This window comes from Eulemur rufifrons, chromosome 24 (genome assembly GCF_041146395.1).
Source record: "Eulemur rufifrons isolate Redbay chromosome 24, OSU_ERuf_1, whole genome shotgun sequence".
Taxonomy (NCBI): domain Eukaryota; kingdom Metazoa; phylum Chordata; class Mammalia; order Primates; family Lemuridae; genus Eulemur; species Eulemur rufifrons.
In genome coordinates this window covers 13,214,861-13,234,615 of record NC_091006.1, presented here as the reverse complement: position 1 = coordinate 13,234,615, position 19,755 = coordinate 13,214,861, and the positions used below count along the sequence as shown (strand labels likewise).

General features: G+C 52.3%; 1 protein-coding gene across 1 annotated transcript; it reads right to left on the bottom strand.

Moving 5' to 3' along the window:
• Positions 1–1,910: 1,910 nt before the first annotated feature.
• On the bottom strand, positions 1,911–19,263 carry CPT1C (carnitine palmitoyltransferase 1C). Its single transcript, XM_069457710.1, has 19 exons — positions 19,215–19,263; positions 18,259–18,413; positions 14,642–14,781; positions 12,531–12,702; positions 12,180–12,281; positions 11,964–12,101; positions 7,950–8,027; positions 7,608–7,715; positions 7,418–7,502; positions 6,903–7,098; positions 6,596–6,778; positions 5,852–5,957; positions 4,434–4,550; positions 3,981–4,145; positions 3,607–3,741; positions 2,855–3,007; positions 2,459–2,572; positions 2,258–2,350; positions 1,911–2,054 (listed from the first exon to the last, which is right to left on the bottom strand). Exons 2-19 carry the CDS (start codon positions 18,397–18,399, stop codon positions 1,911–1,913), a joined length of 2,370 nt encoding a protein of 789 aa, XP_069313811.1. The 5' UTR covers positions 18,400–18,413; positions 19,215–19,263.
• Positions 19,264–19,755: the final 492 nt, after the last annotated feature.

Here is a 19,755-nt window from a genome sequence, read left to right as displayed (position 1 = left end):
GTCTGGAGGTAGCCCTCAGCCACCCACAGTTCCTGGCTGAGGAGGCTTTCTCAGCATGGCTGCAAGCCAACAGGGGGACTCTCTCGCCCCAATCTGCCAAGATGGAGTCTAATTAAGGGAGTAACAACCCATTATCTTTGGCATATTCTATTGGTTGGAAGCAAGTCACAGGTGCCACCCATATTCAAGGGGATTATACAAAGGATTGAACACAGGGGGTGGGAAAGCCTTGGGGGTCATTTCCGGGTCTGTGTACTACACAGATGGATCTGGAAATGGGATGGGATTCAGGAGATATGGTTGAGGATGAGGTTTTTGGAGTTTGTATTAGTTATCTACTGTGTACAAAAAAAAAAAAGGTTACCCCAAAGCATAGCAGCTTGAAACAACAAAGATTTATTATCTCACATAGTTTCTGAGAGTCAGGAACACAAAAGTGGCTTAGCTGGGTGGTTCTGGCTCAGGGTCCCTCTTGAGGCTACAGTCAAGTTGTCAGCCAGGTGACAGTCATCTGGTGGTTTGACTGGGGATGGAGGATCTGCTTCCAAGATGGCGCACTCACATATTCCTTGCTGGCTGTTGGCAAGCGGTCTCAGTTCTTCAACATGTGGGCCCCGCCATAGGCTGCTTGAGTGTTCTCATGACATGGTGGCTGGCTTCCCCCGGAGCAAGTGATTCAGAAATAAAGCAAGAAAGAAGCCATGATGTCTTTTATGACCTAGTTATTTCTACCATATTCCTGTAGTTATTTAATAAAAGAGTTAAAGTCTAGCCCACACACAAGTGGAGGGGAATTAATCTCCACCTTTTGGAGGGAACAGTGTCAAAGTACTTGAGGACATTTTTTGAAACCACTGCAGAGTTGGTGGTCTGGCTATGGAGGCTGGGCTGATGGAGTTTGAGCTGTTTGGGATTTTGATTTTGTGGTTGGGTTGGTTTTATTATGCCTGATTGGAAACAATGGGGGTTGGGGTCATGGCACGTTGGAATCATGGTAGTGGTGGGTTGCATGATTGGGGTTCAGTGTTACTATGACTGTAGTTGGGCTGGTGGGAATAGAACCATGGGGGTGGCAGGAGTTCAGTGGAGGTGTGGTCAGGGAATATGGTGTTTAAAGTCATAACTACGGGTGAAGTTAAAGTCTGGGCTATGGTGGTGATGAGAAGGGAAGTATGGTGGGGACGGCAGGGTTTGGAGTTGGATTTTTTTGTGTTGGTTGTCTGGTGCTAATTGCAGGTGCATTTTTGGGTGTAGTGGGGTGTGCAGTCATGGCGTTGTTGGAATCATGGCAAGTGGTTAGGGTGGTGAGTACTGAGTAGTGGATTTCCTAGTCTTGGGAGCTGAATTGAGATGGAGGTTGAAATGAATGGAGTGGGGATGGGTAGTAAGAATTTTGGTGGATTCATTTGGAGGTTGTCAATTGGGATGGCTGGATTGGTGCCAGATGTTTAGGTTTGGAGATGAGCTTGAGGTGGACAGGTGGTGTTAGGGCAGCAGAATTAGGTTCAGGAAAGCTCGTGGGGTTGTTTTACCGGGACTGGCTTTGGAGGGTTGGATTTAGTATGACTGAAGTAGAGAATGGAGCATACTGGGCAGGTGTTGTGAGTTGTGGCTGAAGCTGTGATTGTAACTGGGAATCCCTGGCTGGGCCTGGGGATGGATGAGAACTTTTCTCCTCCTCCACCCTGACCCTCACTCTACTGCCCCTGCCCTGCCCAAGAGCATAGAGGACACCACACACCCAGCTCACATGTCTTTATTGGCCCCGATGTGGGGTTGCCAAACAGGCTGCCCCTGTCTTGCGCTAGAACAGCTGTGGGGATCTTTGCCCTCATCCCCGAGGGAGACTGGCTCCCTGCTGGAAAGGGCCAGCAGTTGGAGGATGTCACGGATGCCTTGGAGCCCCCAGTCTAGCTGGAGGGAAATCCACACCTGTGCCTCGAGTCCTCCTCCCCTAACCCTCGGAACCGGCGCTTAAGATGCTGCCCCGTCTGGAACAGAGAGGCCACATCCAGTAGTGCGTCCTCGATGTGCTGCCCCAGCCTGTGGGAGTCCTGGAAGGAGAAATGTGTCAGGTTTAGAGGAAGGTGGGAGAGGGGATCCTGGGGACGGAGAAATAAGAGGGCTAGGGGCCCAGAATTCCGGGTCTGAGGGAGGAGAAGCTGGGGGGAGACCCTGGATCTGTGGAAGGAAGGGTTGGGGGCCAGGACCCGTGGCCTGAGGGATGAGGGGCTGGGGGTGCTCCAGTTTGTCTCACCGTTTTTGTGCTTGATTTTTTGCTGGAGATGTGGAAGGTGATCATATCATCCCCCATGAAGATATAAGAAACGCCATAACCATGGTCATCGGCCTGGAGTGGAATAGGGTGAAGGGAGCAAAACAGGCCCCCGTCCCCCTCCCTGCTATGCAGGGGTGCAGGCCCCCAGCCCCTCTTTCCTCTGGGCCCAGCTGCACTCACAGGCCCGAATCCACCACCCGAGGAAACATAGTCCGGGTAATTGTGGACGTCGAACAGGTGCATTTGCTGAACAGGGATCTGGCTGGTGGACAGTTGCCACTGCTCCGAGTAAACCTGAGGACGGGAGAGCGTCACACGTGCAGGAAAGAGATGGGGTCTGCGCTTCCTGGGCTCAACCCAGCTACAGCCTCGCTGGCTCTTTCTCACCGGCCCCGCCTTCCCTGACCACGCCCACCACGCCACGCCCCTGGCCACGCCCCTCTGCCCGTCTTAACCCCGGCTCTCTCCCTGGCTTCTCCTCTGGCGATGCCTCCTTTCCCATGTCCTTGCCCTGATGTCTCTCCCTTCTTGTGTGGTTCCCCACTTCCCTCTTTAACTCTGTCCCTGCACCCCAACCTGGGCCAGGAAGGGCGACTGCAGGTGGAGGAATCGCGACACGATGTAGAGCGCGAAGAGGTGGCGGTCAACTCCCTGCCCGCTCATCGCCGCCTTCAGCAGAGCCTGGTGCTTGTCCACCGCCACGCGGAACAGGGCGAGGCACTGCGGGTCCTGGGGTCCCCAGGGAGGTCGCAGGTCATGGAAAGACAGGAAGTGGGCTTACTGCTGAGCCTGTGGCACACCTGGCCTCAGCCCAGCTTGCGATATCCCTGCTAGGCAGAGATAGCAACCCCAATTTACAGATGGGAAACTGAGGCTCAGAGAAGGGAAATCATTTGCCCAGAACCAAGTGGGTCCCCAGATCTGACTCCACAGCCCAAGTGCCCTACACTGAACCGCAATACCTCAGAGGTCCGGGCAGAGGGAACAGAGGTTCCCGGAAGGGGTTCTGAGCAGAGAGGTTATGGGCAAGGGTGCCAAATGGAAGTCACGAGGTCACACAGAGGTTAAATAAGCAGAGTTGGTGATGGAAATAGGGCCCCTTGGGCGCTCCCAGTGCCCTGTGTGACCACCGCTAAGGCACACACCACACTGTGCTGGGCACACTCCGTCTCCCCATCAGCAAGCTCTTGCAAGTCAGAGACTAGGGCACACTCATCCCTGTCTCTAGTGTCATCACGTAGCCTGGGCTCAGGAGGTGCCCATAAACCTTGCAGGTGGCTGAATGAGCACATGGAAATGACCCATGCCCCCGCGAGGCCAGCACCCACTGTCTTCTCTTTGTCCTCCATGGCTCTCACGAAGCTGCAGGCCTCCCTCGTGCAAGACCGCACCGTCTCCGTCCGGCCTTCCAGGAACAGGCGGGCCATGGCTGACTCGTAAGTCAGGCAGAAGTGACCCCTGTCCTGGGGAACAAAGAGCAGAGGCATCTGTCAACTGGGCTCAGAAAGTCTTTGCAGACTTGACCCACCTCTGTCCAGGCCTCTGGCTTCCTCCACCTGAGAATGTGTTGGGAGAGAGAAATCTCGATGGTGAACGGTGGACCCTCAATGGCAATGACCAGGAGGAATGACGGAGAGGGCAGGTCTCGGGGGCTCAGGGGGGCTGGGATCCCGAGGGGCCTGGGGTGGGGAACCCAACTGACCCGGAAGTGGGCCAGCTGCAAGGCGATCTGGATGAAGCTGTCTGAGGATAGGCGACAGCGTCTGATGAAGCTCTTGCCAAAGTGGGAGAAGGGGAAGACGTGGCAGTCAACGTTTGCAGACAAGGCCTTGGCTCCCCTCAGGGCTAGAGAGATAGACGGGTGGATCTGCCAGGGGGGAGGGGAGGCAGGAGGTGGGGGTTACCGAGGGGGGTAGGGCTGGACTGGAAGGTGCTTGGCAGGGAGTATGGAAATGGAGACAAAGAAGGGAACCAGAGGTGGGAATGGAGCAGGGGATGGGGTGGGGTGTGAGGCTGGGGATGGGTCACGGTTGGGGACAGGACAGGCTTGGGCTTGGGGGTTGATTTTGAGGTTTAGAGTGGGGATGGGGATGAGTTTAGAGTCAAGGCTAGGAATTTGGGGACTTGAAGAAAAGGCCCAGAAACCCGGCCTCACCTGGTCTGGAAGGTCCCACTGCAGCCGCCGGGGCTGGGGGAGCGTGGGGTCGGGACGCCCCTTGCAGTGGCCATCTGCCAAGTAGCCGAGCTGAAAGCACTCTGTGGCCAGCGTGAACTGCGTGGGAGCACAGGCGGTCACAGTCCCTCCTCCCTTTGGACTAGGGGCTCCTAACCAGGGACCTCTTTTCATCAGTCCCTTTGGGGTGGGGGGCAGTCCCCCGGAAACAGAAACCGCTGATGTTCACAGACGGGGTCTCCGATCCACGTCCATTGAAAACATGACAAACACTAACACTCGACTAGTATTCACTGACCTGTACTTCCGACCGGTACACGAAGAGTCACCAGCGGCCGCCCCACCCTTGCCAAGGACCCCTCCCCCCACTGCCATGACCCTGGGACTGGAGAGATGGGGAATAGTTTGGGCCTCCCAGGGCAGTGCTCATCCTGACCCAGTGTCACCCACATCCTGCTCACTATGGAATATTCTAAATCAGCCGCGACCGCGTGCCCACCGCCTGCCAGCCCTCTCTGTTCGCGTTTCCATTTAATTCTCAAAACCACCCTAGCAAGAAGGGATCAATCCCTTCACTGTGGCGTTAGAAATGTATTGGGCAAAGAACACGTCACTTTATCTTATTCTGCATTACATCTCTTCCTTTAAAGTCAATGTGTAAACACAATAGGTCGGCATGAAGTGACCTGAAGGGTCCGAAGTGAAACTGAATCAAGTGTTTCATTTATAAATAGAATTAAAAGGAAAAAATTCCCATTTTACAAACAAGAAACAGACGCAGAAGGGCCAAAGCTCACCTGGGGCTCTTCTTGTTCTAAAGATCTGGAAAGGACTTCCCTCCCCCTACCCTGGGCCAGGGAGCCCTATCCAGACCCACGGAGTGGGGGGAACCCAACGGGGTGCAGCGACTGCCCCCTATGATTTAGGGACTAAAAAGAGCAGCAAAAATGGAGATGCTAAGATTCTCAGGGCTGGACAGAAGCTTAATCATAAAAGAAATTCCAATTCTTTCATTTGATGAAGTGGGAAATTGAGGCTCAGAGGGGGAAAGTAACTTGCCCAAGATCACACAGCAGAGCAGAGCTGGAAGATAATTCTTCTGACTCTGTGATGTGGTATAAAAGCCTCACACTCTGGTGTCAGGGCACTCTGAGTTCACATTCTCGATCTGCCACTCCTCACTGTGTGACTCTGGGAATGTCACTTTCCTTCTCTGAGCCCCAATGACCAGCTCATCAAAGGAAGGTCAGCAACCCAGACCCCTTGATTGCTGGGAGACCTGGGCTGGCCTCTGCTTCTGTCTGAGCCTCAGTTTTTCTTCAAGCTAAGTCCCAGGAAAGGACAGTCCTTGGAAAGGGGGCTGGGGGTCCCCAGAACAGGGGGAGGGCTGGCTTCCCTACCTCCCACATGTGTCCTGAGATGGGGCAGTCGGCCCACGAGTGCTCCACGCTGAGGCCCAGCTTCCCGTTGGAGAAGACGATTAGGGTGAAGGATTTGTCAAACCAGCTGTCAGGGAGAGTTCAGAGGGGTCACCGAGAGCTGGGCGGGGGGACTCAGGGTGCTTTCTGTGGTGCTTGAGGGGGAGTTTCGAGGTGGAGAGATGTGGCGATCAGCTGGGGGTGCCGGTGTGGGGGTCTCCAGCGGGTGGCTCTGGAGGGTCTCCAAGCATGTCTAGGATTTAGAGTGTGGAGATTTTTCGGGAACTTGCTGAGGACAGTTCAAGGTTTTTGAGGGTGCTGGGAGTCAGGAGGACTCTCCCAGGGCCTAAGAAGTTGGGGTGCTACATCACAGACCTCTAGAAGTGGTCTGAGGAGCTCTAGGTGTGGGAGTCCAGGTCTGGGGCCCTGGGTTTGGGGTGCCCGCATTAAGCCCTGAGGATTCAGTGGTCCAAGTTCTGAGTCTGAGGTCCCTAGGTTGGGGTTCTCTGGGTCTGGGGGTCCCAGGCTTGGGGTTTGGTGGTCCTCAGAGCTAGAATCCTTGGGTCTGCGTTAAGGGTTCTCTAGGCCAGAGGTCTCCAGGTCCTAAGGCATTAGGTCTGGGCTCCAGGGTCTGGTTGTCTAGTGTCAGGGGTCCTAGGTCTGGACACTGGGGGACATTAGGTCTGAGGGGCCCGGTGTGGGCTCCCAGACCCAGAGCTGACTCACCGGTCGTGGCCGCGGCCAGCCAGCAGGGCATGGGCATAGGCATCCAATGAAGCTGCTGGGTCCTCCCTGGTGAGCCCTGCAGGCTCAGAGTCAAGTGACACAAAGAAAGCGGCCCCTTCCACCGCCTCCAGGGCCTCTGCTGCCTGAGTCTTCAGGGACCTCCGCACCTCGGCCCACATGCCCCTGTAAGGCCGGGGATGTGCCTGAGTCCACTGCGCCCAGCTTCCACCTGGCCCCAACCACCTGCCCCTTCACGGCTTTGGGATGCTGGCCTGGCTTCTGAGAGCCCGTGACCTCTGACCCTCACCTGGGAGCAGCGGTCAGGGCAGCCAGATGTTCCTCGTGGGGACAGGCGGGCGAGGGATCATCCAGGATTCGCTGAAACTGCTGCTCCAGGGCCCTCGGGGAAAGCAGGCCATTTGGGGAGTGGGTCCCCACGCGGAAAAATCGGCCCCGGTGGAAGACAGCCACGTGTCGGCTGTCACAGAGGTGGCGGATGTAGTCTAGGAGTTGAATTGGCAGAAACATGGGAGAGGGAACCAGACATATCGTAAGAATGATGACCACCGATTAAGCACTTCTTATATGCCCTGAGCTGTTCTAAGCACCCTTTTAATCTTTTCCACCCTGTGCCATTATTATCCCATTTTAGAGATGTGGAAACTAAGGCTCAGAGAGGGTAAAAACGTGTCCAACTTCACACAGCTAGGAAGTAGAGTTGAGATTCAAACTCAGGCAGGCTGAGGAACATGCTCTTAGCCACTGCAGTGTTCTGCCTCTACCAGTGTTTGTGTGTATGTGTTGGGGGCGGGGAGTTTTCACCTTTTTGGACTCCTGGAACCCGCGTGGTGTTGAATATCTTCTCGTACTGGGCAGAGCATAAGGGGCGCATTCCCATCAGCAAAGTCTGCAGGAGATGCGGGGCTTGTGAGCTGCCTTCCAGGTCCCAGGTGGCCCCAACGCTACAGGACCACACACACCTCTGTCCCCAGCCCACAGGCAGCCGGCTCACCGGGGGGATCTCCTGGCGGTTGAGGCGGTGGCGGTACAGGAGGAGGGCGTGGACTGCATTTCCAGCTCGAGCTGCCTGCAGAGGCGTGGGCGTGACGTACAGGAAGTCCTGGGGGCCAGCAGAGGGGACAGCAAAAAACGCCTGGGATCAGGTTTGCCCCTGATGCGGGCACTGACCCAAATGCAGGTCCTGACCCCAAAAGAGGGCGGGATAATGAATCCCACAGTGCGGTCCCAGATTCAGGTCACTGACCATAAATATCACATTCTACCCAGGTATCCCGACCCTGGGCCTGGGGCGCTGTGACAGCCCCCGCCCCAAGCCCCCTTGTCCCCTTCTTACCATCATGTAATAGTTGCTGTTCACCATCAGCGGGTTGCGGGAGCGCAGGTACACAAACTCCTCCCACCAGTCACTGACCTGGGAGTGGCGGAGACACAGTTGGGGCCGACCCTGGCTGGGGGAGGGGCGCTGGACCAGGGAAGCCCTCCAGACTGTCCTGTGTCACACAGGGAGGGTGGAGCCAACGAAGGAGGCCATCACGGTCAGTGACTAGTGGTAACTTAGGAGCCCATCGATGGGGGATCAGTGGCTAAACTATGCTACTCTCACAGTTGCGGGATATTGCCCTGCTGCTAGAACGAACAAGGTACATCTCCATTTACTGACACGCAGTGAGCACCAAGACATACTGCTGAGCGAAAGAGACTAGAGGCACAACAAGGTCTGTGCAGCCGGGCGCGGTGGCTCACGCCTGTAATCCTAGCACTTGGGAGGCCAAGGCGGGTGGATTGCTGGAGCTCAGGAGTTCGAGACCAGCCTGAGCAAGAGCGAGACCCCCGTCTCTACTAAAAAAAAAATAATAGAAAGAAATTAGCTGGACAACTAAAAATATATAGAAAAAATTAGCCAGGCATGGTGGCACATGCCTGTAGTCCCAGTTACTTGGGAGGCTGAGGTAGGAGGATCCCTTGAGCCCAGGAGTTTGAGGTTGCTGTGAGCTAGTCCGACCCACTGCACTCCAGCCTGGGCAACAGAGTGAGACTCTGTCTCAAAAATAAATAAATAAACAAATAAAAAATAAAAAGAAGGCTGGGCGCGGTGGCTCACGCCTGTAATCCTAGCACTCTGGGAGGCCGAGGTGGGTGGATCGTTTGAGCTCAGGAGTTCGAGACCAGCCTGAGCAAGAACGAGACCCCATCTCTACTAAAAAAAAATAGAAAGAAATTATATGGACAGCTAAAAATATATATAGAAAAAATTAGCCGGGCATGGTGGCGCATGCCTGTAGTCCCAGCTACTCGGGAGGCTGAGACAGGAGGATCGCTTGAGCTCAGGAGTTTGAGGTTGCTGTGAGCTAGGCTGACGCCACGGCACTCTAGTCCGGGCAACAGAGTGAGACTCTGTCTCAAAAAAAAAAAAAAAAATAAAAAATAAAAAAATAAAAAGAAGAGGAAGAAGAAGAAGAAAAATTCCAGAGTTAATGAGATAGTAGTAGAGCAAGATTTTAACCTCCAGGAACCAAATGGTTGGGGGGAAGGGAGGAGGGAGGGATGAATCAGAGCCAGTTAGAAAATCCCCAACCCGAGGCAAAAATGAGGCCGATTTTATTAAAAGCTGCTTTAGTGCCCTGCATCAACAGCTTTGGTAATATTATAGGCTCTTTTAGGCAATGCCACATCACCAAGGTGCTTGCAGGGGATGAGACGTGTGGAAAGCACAGTATAAGGACACGGCCCAGGCTGAGTCTAAAAGCAATTGAAGGGTTGGATTCTCAATGTGAAGTCTTAGGGCTGCCCTGATCAATTTATTGCATTTACATTGTCCTTTTAAAAGTTAGCTCAGGAGTGATATTTGATACAAATCTGTGTCTCAATGAGTCTAAATCAGCTCTTTTAGTATACAGTTGGTGCTTGTTATTTCGGGTCTTTAAGTTTTATGCTCACTGTGAACAACAAATTAGCAAATTACTCCTAGGGGAAATACCAGGTTGGGTTCCCACAAGCTTCTGGTCACACTTGTGTCATCCCATCAATACATCACCTTGTTTTATGTGTGTTTCTGTTTAAAGACATCTTACTTAATATATATTGTTGACTAATTAGCATTGAACTCGCCACCAACAGCACTATAAGTTGGCCTGAACAAAGCTTCTCTAACATACTATTTTCTCTGTAAGGCACATCACAGCCTGTGCTCAGAAACATGAGACAGCACTTCAGTACTGTGCTATGAACATTTTAAACACTGAAATCACCAGTAAGAAGTATGAAAATGGGCCGGGCCTGGTGGCTCACACTTGTAATCCTAGTACTCTGGGAGGCCAAGGTGGGAGGATTGCTTGAGCTCAGGAGTTAGAGACCAGCCTGAGCAAGAGTGAGACCCTGTCTCTACCAAAAAAACAGAAAGAAATTAGCTGGACAACTAAAAATATATTTAGAAAAAAATAGCCGGGTGTAGTGGCACATGTCTGTAGTCCCAGCTACTTGGGAGGCTGAGGCAGAAGGATTGCTTGAGCCCAGGAGTTTGAGGTTGCTGTGAGCTAGGCTGACGCCACGGCACTCTAGCCTGGGCAACAGAGTGAGACTCTGTCTCAAAAAAAAAAAAAAAGTAAGAAAATGTGAAAAATATGACACTGCATTAGGACATTTGTTTACAGAACAAGCACTGAAACCAGAAGGTAATGTGTCACCTTGTTCAACCTCAGCTGGAATGTGCAACTCATATTTTTTGTCCCTCTCCCAAGTCCATGATGACCACGAAAGAACCACAAATACTGATTTGGGGGTTACAAATGAATTTCAGTGAGGGGAAGGATTCACAAATATGAATCCATGAATAATTAGGATCAACAGTATATAAAAATTCTAATTGATAAGAAAACACCGTGTCACAGAAAAACAAATGTCACATGTTCTCACTCATATGTGGGACCCAGAAAAGTGGACCTCAAGAGGGTGGAGAGTAGAATGATGGTTACTGGAGGCTGGGAAGGGCAGGGGGAGGGGAGGATAGAGATAGGTTGGTTAATGGATACAAACACACAACTAGTTAGAAGGAATAAGTTCTAATGTTAGCATAGTAGGGTGACTATAGTTAACAACGATATGTTGTATATTTCAAAATAGCTAGAAGAGAAGCTTTGGAATGGTCCCAACACAAAGAAATGATAAATCTTTAAGGCAATGGATATCCTAATTACCTTGATTTGATCATTACACTTTGTATGCATATCAAAATCTCTCATGTACCCCATATATATGTACAATTATTACGTATCAATTTTAAAAAGGAAAGGGCAAATGACAAAATGAAGGGACGTCTTGGTAAGATGTGCCTTTAAAATTCAATAAGAAAAAGAACACTTGGATAGAAAAATGACCAGAACATAAATTTTAAATTTATACAATAATAAATAAATGTACATATGTACGTAAAAATCTATGCAAAAAATGTTTGGACCTTGCCAATATCATAAGAAAATTCAAACCATGAAAAAAAGAAAAAGAAAGCACTGTGTCAGACTTTAGCTGGCCTTGTGTTTTCTCCTTTTTGTATATAAGATAATGTATGTTGTAATTGGTAGTGCTTGGAGGTGCAATGAAATATATACATGTGGTGGGTATGTATGTATTTTTTTAAGAGCAGAATTTGGTACAAGAGCATGAAGGGAAAAAAAAATTTTTAACAGAATACCAAAGCATAGATTCCCTCCTGCTTCTCCAGACACTTCAGTCTCCTTCATCGAGTTGTCAGACTGTCCCTCCCTTGCTGCTGTCCTTTGGGGCCCTGCCCCAGACCCTCTCCCCATCTCCCTCTCTCTCCTGCCCTTCCTACCAACCTGACAGGTTCACCTTCTCTCCAACCTTCAAGGCTCTCCCTCCTGGAACCCTGATCGGTCTCATCCATCCCCTACTCACTCGCACCACCCCACCTGTCTCTTCACCGCCATCTCATCACATGTCACTTACGGCTTCGTACAGAATGTGAGGCCGGCAAGCCTTGGTTTGGGTGAATCGCTGACCCACTCTGTGCCTTGGTTTCCCCAAGAGCTCAACTCCGAGTACAATCAAGGGCCTAACCCCTGAACTCAGAATAGAAGCCCACTGGGGGCAGTAGCCTTCCTCTGGGGGCGGGGCTTAGAGTATTGGCCAGCCAGGGGAGGGGTTGAAATGTTGGGTGGGTTCTGGGATTCTGTTCAAACACACTGGGGGCGGGGCTCAGGGTGTAGGCACGTCTGGGCGAGCTCCAATCGCGGCAGGGCCTGGGGGCTGTGGGCGTGGCGGGGCGGGGCTAGGAGGCGGGCTCAGAACCTTTGAGTCCCACGCGGGGCCTCGGTGGCGCGGCGCGACTCACATAATTGGACGCCCACCAGGACTTGAGCCGCAGGTACCACTGCAGCAGCGACGCCTGCAGCCTCAGGAATTCCTGCGCCAGGACCGCCGTCCAGTCGAAGTCCTCGTCGGAGAGGACGGGCCGGACAGACTCCAAGTACTGAAGGGGGAGGACCGAGAAGAGGGCAGGTTACGCCCCGGCCCGCCTCCCGCCCCATCCCCGAGCGACCCGGCCCACCTTGCGCACGGTGTCCTGCACCGAAGGCACTGGCTGGCGCGGCAGGGAGCGCTGGTAACTGAAGAGCATCGGGTGGCGGCCAGAAAAGATGCGGACCAGGGCCTGGGAGACAGGGGGAGGTACTGGTCATTAAACCCCTCGCCGGGGCTGGGGACCAGGGTGTCTGGGTGGGGCAAACCACAGACAGAAAGGGACATAGACCCAAAGAGAGGGGCACTGAGATCTAGAAAGCGGGAAAGAGACCTTGACAGAGGAGGACAGCGACGCAGAGAGAGGGAAGCAAAGATGCAGACAGGGGGACAGAGAAGTGGGTCCCGGGAGAGCCTGAGCAGGGCTCTGCCCCTCACATACCAGCCAGGTCTTGGTGGGTGACGACATGGCTCCGTGGGGTTCAAGAAGCCAGCCGTGGTAGGACAGGAGCAGTCTCAGGGCCACGTGAAGCGTGAAGATCAGGGCTCCCCACAAACACGAGGCAAACAGAGCCGCTGCCAGGACGCCTCGGAGCCGGTGGTGCTGTGCACCCCTGAGAGTAGAGAAAGACAGGCTGGGCCTGGGTCTTCCGGCCTCAGAACTCACCCAGGCCCTGCGCTGGTCTTTGGGCTGTTGGAGGCACCTCTTGTAGAACTGGAGTCAGAGAAGTCCATTTTCCTAATTTGTAAAATAGGTGTGAACATCTGTCGCACACCCCCAGCCCATGTGTTGGCTTCAAGCTTCTATTAGCACTTTCCACAGAATTGGTAGGTGCTTAATAAGTGGAAGCCAGTATTTCTATTGAGGGGACACTTTTCCCTCCCAGATATATACTCTAAGGTAGTGGTTCTCAAAGTGTGGTCTCTGGACCAGCCTCAGTACCACCCTCTGGGAGCTTGTTGAAAATGCATATTCCTCGGCCCCACCCAGACCCACTGAGACAGACTCTCTTGGGGTGGGTGTAAGGCCGGTGGCAGGCACCCCTCCCTTCCCTAATGAAAAAGAAGCCCCTCCTATTCCTCAATACCTGCCCTAAAGCTGAAACAAAGAAATTCCTCACTCTTCCCACCGACACCTTCCCTCCAGAGAAACTCCCATCTCCCAGCCCTAAAAACATATATAAACCCACCCAGACTCTGGGCGGGGCGGCTTCTCTGGTCTCACTCCGTGGGTCCTTCTCTTGGGGACTCGTTACCCTCATCCGGGAGCACCCCAATAAAACCTCTTTACTTATCCCTTTCAACTCTGCTCGTCTTTTTTTGTCTGGCACCGGCCACTCCAAAAAAAAACCTTACATTTGGTGCCGAAACCGGGGAGGGTACTTTGACTTTCAGCTGTGCCGCACCTCCCGTGGACTCCAGTCTTAAAACCTTACAGTGGAGTCCAGCAATTCGTGTTTCCCTGGAGGGAATCACCCTCCAGGTGATTCCAATACCAGCTCAAGTTTAGGAAAACCTGATCTAAATCTACACTAAATCAACTGTTGTCTGCAAAGTTGCAATCAGACATTAAATCTCACGTGGAGGATGTGGGTGAGTCACTTGCCTTCTGTAGACTCTGTAAATCTAAGCTGTCTGGACATTTCTACATCTGATCCTGGGTCTGCTCTTTGGAGCCATTTGCACAAAATCTGAACCTTCTTCCCTAGGAGGACTAACCCAAGAACTAGAACCAGCCACTTTGAGAGCACCTGGTTTTCAAACCCTTCCTGAAGATGACAATAACAAGAATAACACAATCGCTCCCATTTAGTAACCTCCAGGCACTACTGAATGTTTCACATGCACAATTTTGATTAATTCTTCCAATCACTCTAAGAAGCGATTATTAATATTATTATCCCATTTTACAGATGAAGGCCTTCATGACTGAGATTGCTGGAGTCTCTTGCCTAAGACTATAAAATTAGAGACTGGCAAAACTCATACTTTTGTTAGTATTTATACCCATATCTGGACATTTTCTAGTTTGTCACCATTCTTTGTAGCTAGAAGCAGCCGGGATAGAAAATGTTCAGGGAGACAGAGCACGGTGTCTCACGCCTATAACCTCACACTTCGAGAAGCCAAGGTGGGAGGATCGCTTGAGGCCAGTAGTTCAAGATGAGCCTGGGCAACATAGTGAGACCCCATCTCTATAAAAAATTTAAAAATTAGCCAGGCACAGTGGTGCATGTCTGTAGTCCCAGCTACTCAGGAGTTGAGGTGGGAGGATCCCTTGAGCTCAGGAGTTTGAGGCTGCAGTGAGCTATGATGATGCCACAGCACTCCAGCATGGACAACAAACAGAGTGAGACCTCACCTCTTGAAAAAAAAAGAAAAGAAAATGTGCACAGAGAAGAGAGAATCACCTCCTTTTTCTTGATGCTGTACCTTTATTAATCTGACCAAAAGTAAGCCTCAATGTTTACTTTTCTTTAGCAGGCACACCACATCGATAGAGAAACTTACTGGGTGGAGGGAGAGGGATTAAGGGGTTACTGAGGACCTCACCAGTCTGGCAGCAACTCTTTGATCTTCTCCATCAGTCCTAAAGAAGGATCCAGCTGGAGGAACCAGGAGAGCTGGATTGTGCTGAAGAGGAAGAGCCAGCTGAGGGGGCTGGCAGGGAACACACCAGTGAGAAAGTCATTCTGTGGGGAGGAAAGGCATCCATTCAGTCCTTTGCCTGCCCTCTCCTCTGAGCACTTTCTGTTTGTCATTCTCAGATATTTATTCAGCCCCTAGTGTGTACTGAGCCCTGAGCTGGGTGCTCAAGATCCCAGTGGGGGACAGACAGATCCAGGTCCTGCCCGCAGGGAGGTCCGGAATGAAGCATGTGTTAATGGCGGTAGGACAAGAAACAGGAAGAGCCCTATGGTGGCAAGTTACAGCTCGAGCACACCAGGGAGGGCTTCCTAGAAGAGGATACTTTCAGGCAGGACCTTGCAGGTGAGCCTGTCAAGAAGGCAAAATGATTTCCTGCACACAGCAGGGTCCAGAGCTCAGAAAGCCTTCTACCTGGTCATGGAATGGATGAAGAATGAATGAAAGCTCTGGGTTGTGAACCAGACCTCCAGGGAAGTGTGAGAGACATAACTAATATTTAATGAGCACTTACTACATCCCAGGTACTATTTACAAGGACTAACTCTTTACATCCTCCCAACAACCCCGTGACATAAGCACTAAGATGATCTCATTTTACAAATGAAGACACTTGGGTTTAAGGTCACACAGAGATCATGGTTAAGACAGGGTAAGAGCCACTATTGGTTGGGTTGTCACCACTGGGGCTCAAGAAACCACTTTCTCCCTTCCCCTTCCGACATTTAATGAACAGGGTGGCCTCCGATATCATGGTTTAGAACTTGGGCTACGGAGTCCCATCCTATGGGCTCAAATATCTCTTCTGTCACTTACTAGCTGGGTGACCTCAAGCAAGTGACCTCACCTCTTTATGCCTCAGTTTCTTCATCTGTAGAATGGGAATCACTCTAGTACTTGGCACATAGGGTTATCACAAGGGCTTAACAAGAAAATATCATCCTACAAATGCTTACTGCGGGCCCACAGCTGTGACAAGACAGCAAGGTCTCTGCTGTCCTGGGGGAAACAGGCGATACCTGCATAAGTAAAGGATTTAGTGTCACATGGTGATAGGTGCTATGCAGAAAAATAAAGCAAAGAAGAGGACTGGGCAGTAGGGGTGGATTGCACATCTCAGAGCCAGGCACACAGTAGGCACTCAATAAATGTTACGATGGTCCCTTCTATTGCTACTTTACCTTTACTTCTTGTTAGAGATTTATGACCTGACATTCATTATTCCTTTGCTTTGGCAGGAAAAGGTTACTGGTGAACGTGGTTATTTTTGTTTTTGAATTTTTTAAAAAGTGGTTGTCAGTTCTTCTATCTGTTGCTCTGGATTGCAATAGAGCAGGGGCTTCATGCCAACAGGAAGTGTCCACGTACCAGGTGCTTCATTAAAGCCTTTCAAGTTCAAGACCAGGCTGAGCAAGAGTGAGACCCCATGTCTATTAAAAATAGAAAAATTAGCCAGACACTGTGGCTCGCGCTTGTAGTCCCAGCTATTCAGGAGGCTGAGGCACGAGGATCGCTTGAGCCCAGGAGTTTGAGGTTGCAGTGAGCTATGATGACGCCACAGCACTGTAGCCTGGGTGACAGAGCAAGACTGTCTCAAAAAAAGAAAAGGCTTTCATTCCCCTGCAACCCTGGTGAGGGAGCAATTACTATTATCCCCATCACCCAGGTGAAGAAACTGAGGAAAGAGGAAGTTGAAGAACTCATCCAAGCTTGCACAGCCAGGAAGTGGTGGAGCAGAAATTTGAACCCAGGTCACCTGGCTCCAGGGTCCCACTATCAGCCACTCAAACCACCTAGCTGTCTTGTGACCCTAACTGAGCAGGGTGTACTTCAAGGTACCCTACTCTAGTGTTTGCTGTGTCTGAATCTCATGTTCACATGGAAACCATTTCAAGGGACACTCTGACCTCCTGCTGATGAAACCTACTAAGTACTGACACCGACCTTGGCCCAAGTGATCCACTGGAGGTTATTCGAAACAGCCTCATGATGTCAGCACTGGGAGTACATTCTAGAAAAATAGCCCAGGAAAATGGGCAGGAGCATAGGTCCTGGCTGCTCATTCTGGCTCTTCCTCTAATTCTGTATCTTAGCCGCTGTGTGACATTGGGGAAATGAAAGCACCTCTCTGGGCCTCAGTTTCTTCCTCTATCAAATGGAACCAACAAGGGGTTTAACTTAGAGGGCTGTGGTGAGGATCAGATGAGCAACAGATTTAAAGGGCTTAGTGAGTTTAGAGCCTGGGACACACTAAATACTACCTAATATGATTTATGATGTTAAGTCTAATGTAAGGGTCTGCTGGGGGCTGTTGAGCAGAGGGAACATCTGACTCTGAAACGTGGTTCAGGCCGGGCGCAGTGGCTCATGCCTGTAATCCTAGCACTCTGGGAGGCCGAGGCAGGAGGATTGTTTGAGCTCCAGAGTTCGAGACCAGCCTGAGCAAGAGCGAGATCCCGTCTCTACTAAAAATAGAAAGAAATTATATGGACAACTAAAAACATATATATAGAAAAAATTAGCCGGGCATGGTGGCACATGCCTGTAGTCCCGGCTACTCGGGAGGCTGAGGCAGGAGGATCGCTTCAGCCCAGGAGTTTGAGGTTGCTGTGAGCTAGGCTGACGCCACGGCACTCTAGCCGGGGCAACAGAGCAAAACTCTGTCTCAAAAAATAAATAAATAAATAAATAAATAAAATGCTTAGCACATGCCCTGGGCCAGGGACATTGCTCAGTGCTCCCACGTAAGAATTAATTTAATCCTCAAGGCTATCATGGGAGGGAGGTGCTATCAGCCACCTTCCATGGTGGCAGGGGGACTGTGATTCGAAGATGGGCGCTTGCCCAAGACGACACAGGCACTCCAGTGGTGGAGCCAGAATTCAAACTCAGTCCTGGCTGACCCCATAGGTTCAAGACTCCAATTCACAGACAGAGGATGCGACACACGGGAAGACTGTACAGTGCCAGAGTTCTAGAACCAGGGACCTCAAGTTGTCTGTTGGGCATGAGCATTCCAGACATGTGGAGGTCAGTGCTGGAGAGGGACACTGGGGGTTCAGGAGCAGGAGGAAGGGATCTCAGGCCCAGTAGGCAAGAGCTACCTTCAGGACTGGGGTGTAGCCACCCAAGATCTTGATGGGGTCATGGGAACATAGGGGTTCTGGAGTGGGGAGCACCTTGTTTAGAAGCTGAAAGAGAAAGGTGAGAAGCATGCCATGAAGGAAGGACATGGAGTTCTAGAAACTGGAAAGGGGGGAGTTATGTGAGGGGGTAGTAGGGGCGTCCAGGTGCCCTCCTGACTGTAAGAGGTGAAGAGAGTTCTCAGCAGCCGAGTTTGCAGATCCCAAAAGTGAGCCACAGAGAAATAGGTAAAGGGATCCTGGGAGTGGATATCAAAATTCCCAGAAAGAGGTGATAGGCTCCCAGAAGCGGACCCACACGGATACCGGAAGTGGGCCTCAGACATCCCAGAAGCAGGCAACTGGATTCTCGGAAGGAAACCGACCAGCAGCCCTCCTCACCCAGAAACGTAAGAGATGCCTTTTCCAAGAGCGCAGGCCGGAGAGGTAGATCTCCTGCAACGCAGGGGCACTGAGCTCCACTTCCGCCCCATCCGAGGTCAGCGAGGATCGCAAGCCCACGGCCTGGTGCGCTTCAGCCATGTCACTCTAGAGCCCTGGGAGAAGGACAGAGGCTCATTCTCCAGGCTCTGTCCTTCTCCAGGCCCCCGGCCCCTCCTCCTCAAACCCAGGAGTCCCGGCCTCCAGCCCCTCCTCCCTCAGACTCCGGACCCCAAACCTCTTCTCCTCCAGGACTTAGGAATCCGGGCTCCCAGCCCTCTCCTCGTGCAGACCCAGGAATATAGCACCTAGCTCACCCTTCCCTAAGCACCTGTGAGGTCGTGAGGGGGTCTTGAGGGTCCTGGTCGGAGGAGGGACGTCAAATGGGGACCTCCGTGAAAGCACAGAGGGCAAGAGGGATAGCTCGTGTTAACCCTGTACCTACTCTGCGAAAACGTGGTGCAGGGGCAGTGCCCCCCTCCCAATAAAGGACTTTCAGGATTGGGGGTTGGGGAGGGAAACCGGTCCAGGATGAGGTGCAGGGTCTCGAGAAAAACATTAGTTTTATATCCATATGAAATAAACACCTGCCAGATACTGACGTAGCCCACCCCATTTCCGCTTCCCAGTCCAAGGCGGGGATGGGGGGGTGGGGTGTCTATAAATTTATCCGCTCTAGAGTGGCCCAGCGTCCCCTCCCCCCGCCCGGGGCTGGAGGGGATGGGGGAGGAAGCACCCTAATGCGCATGCCTCGCAGCCGGGATGCTGAGGCTGGGAGCGGAGGCGAGCGTCGAGGACAAGTGATGGAGAGGCCCGACCGCCCAACCCGAGACACAGGGCTCCAGTCCCCGCGAGAGGGGCACTGGGGGTTTGGGGGCGAGGGAAGGGATCTCAGGCCCCTGCGGTCCAGTACTTACCACGCTGAGTCAGGGGTCCGCCGATGGGATCCTAGGGACCAAACCCGAGTACACCCCCACCCCCACCCCCGATTTTGAGCACCGGACCCAAATCTCCTGCTTGCATATGTCCAATCCCAGGGTGATGAGTCCACGACCTGGTAGAGAGGCCTTCGGAATCCTCCCCACCCCCAGATCGCTGACACCCAGAAACCCCGATTTCTGTCTCGCGTGTGCCTCCCCGAGTATTCAGGTCCCTCATTTTATCCCCGCCCCCTTCCAATTTCGGCCTTCTATGCCTGCCCCTTCCAATCCCCAGTGTCCTGTCCCCGCCCCTTCCAATCCCCGCGTCCTATCCCCGCCCCCTTCCAGCCGCGGCGTCCAATCCCCTCCCTCCGTTCGATCCCCGGCCCTCAGTCTTCTTTTACCCGTCCCGAGTCTCCAGCATCGAGCCTCCCCCGTTCCGCGCAGCTAGTGGGAACCCCGGGTTCTTGGGCTGCCCACTCCGCTCTTTGTCTCTTGCTCTCCTTTCTCTGCCAGGGTCGAGGCGGTTTGGACTCAC

Bases quoted from the DNA above. Each gene is read 5' to 3' on its own strand.
- CPT1C (XM_069457710.1), bottom strand. From the start codon at position 18,399: ATGGCTGAAGCGCACCAGGCCGTGGGCTTGCGATCCTCGCTGACCTCG. The intron at 5,958-6,595 runs GTGAGTCAGCTC...TCTCCCTGACAG, and splicing joins GCTGGCCGCGGCCACGACCG to CTGGTTTGACAAATCCTTCA. The intron at 2,573-2,854 runs GTTGGGGTGCAG...TCCCGTCCTCAG, and splicing joins AGTCGCCCTTCCTGGCCCAG to GTTTACTCGGAGCAGTGGCA.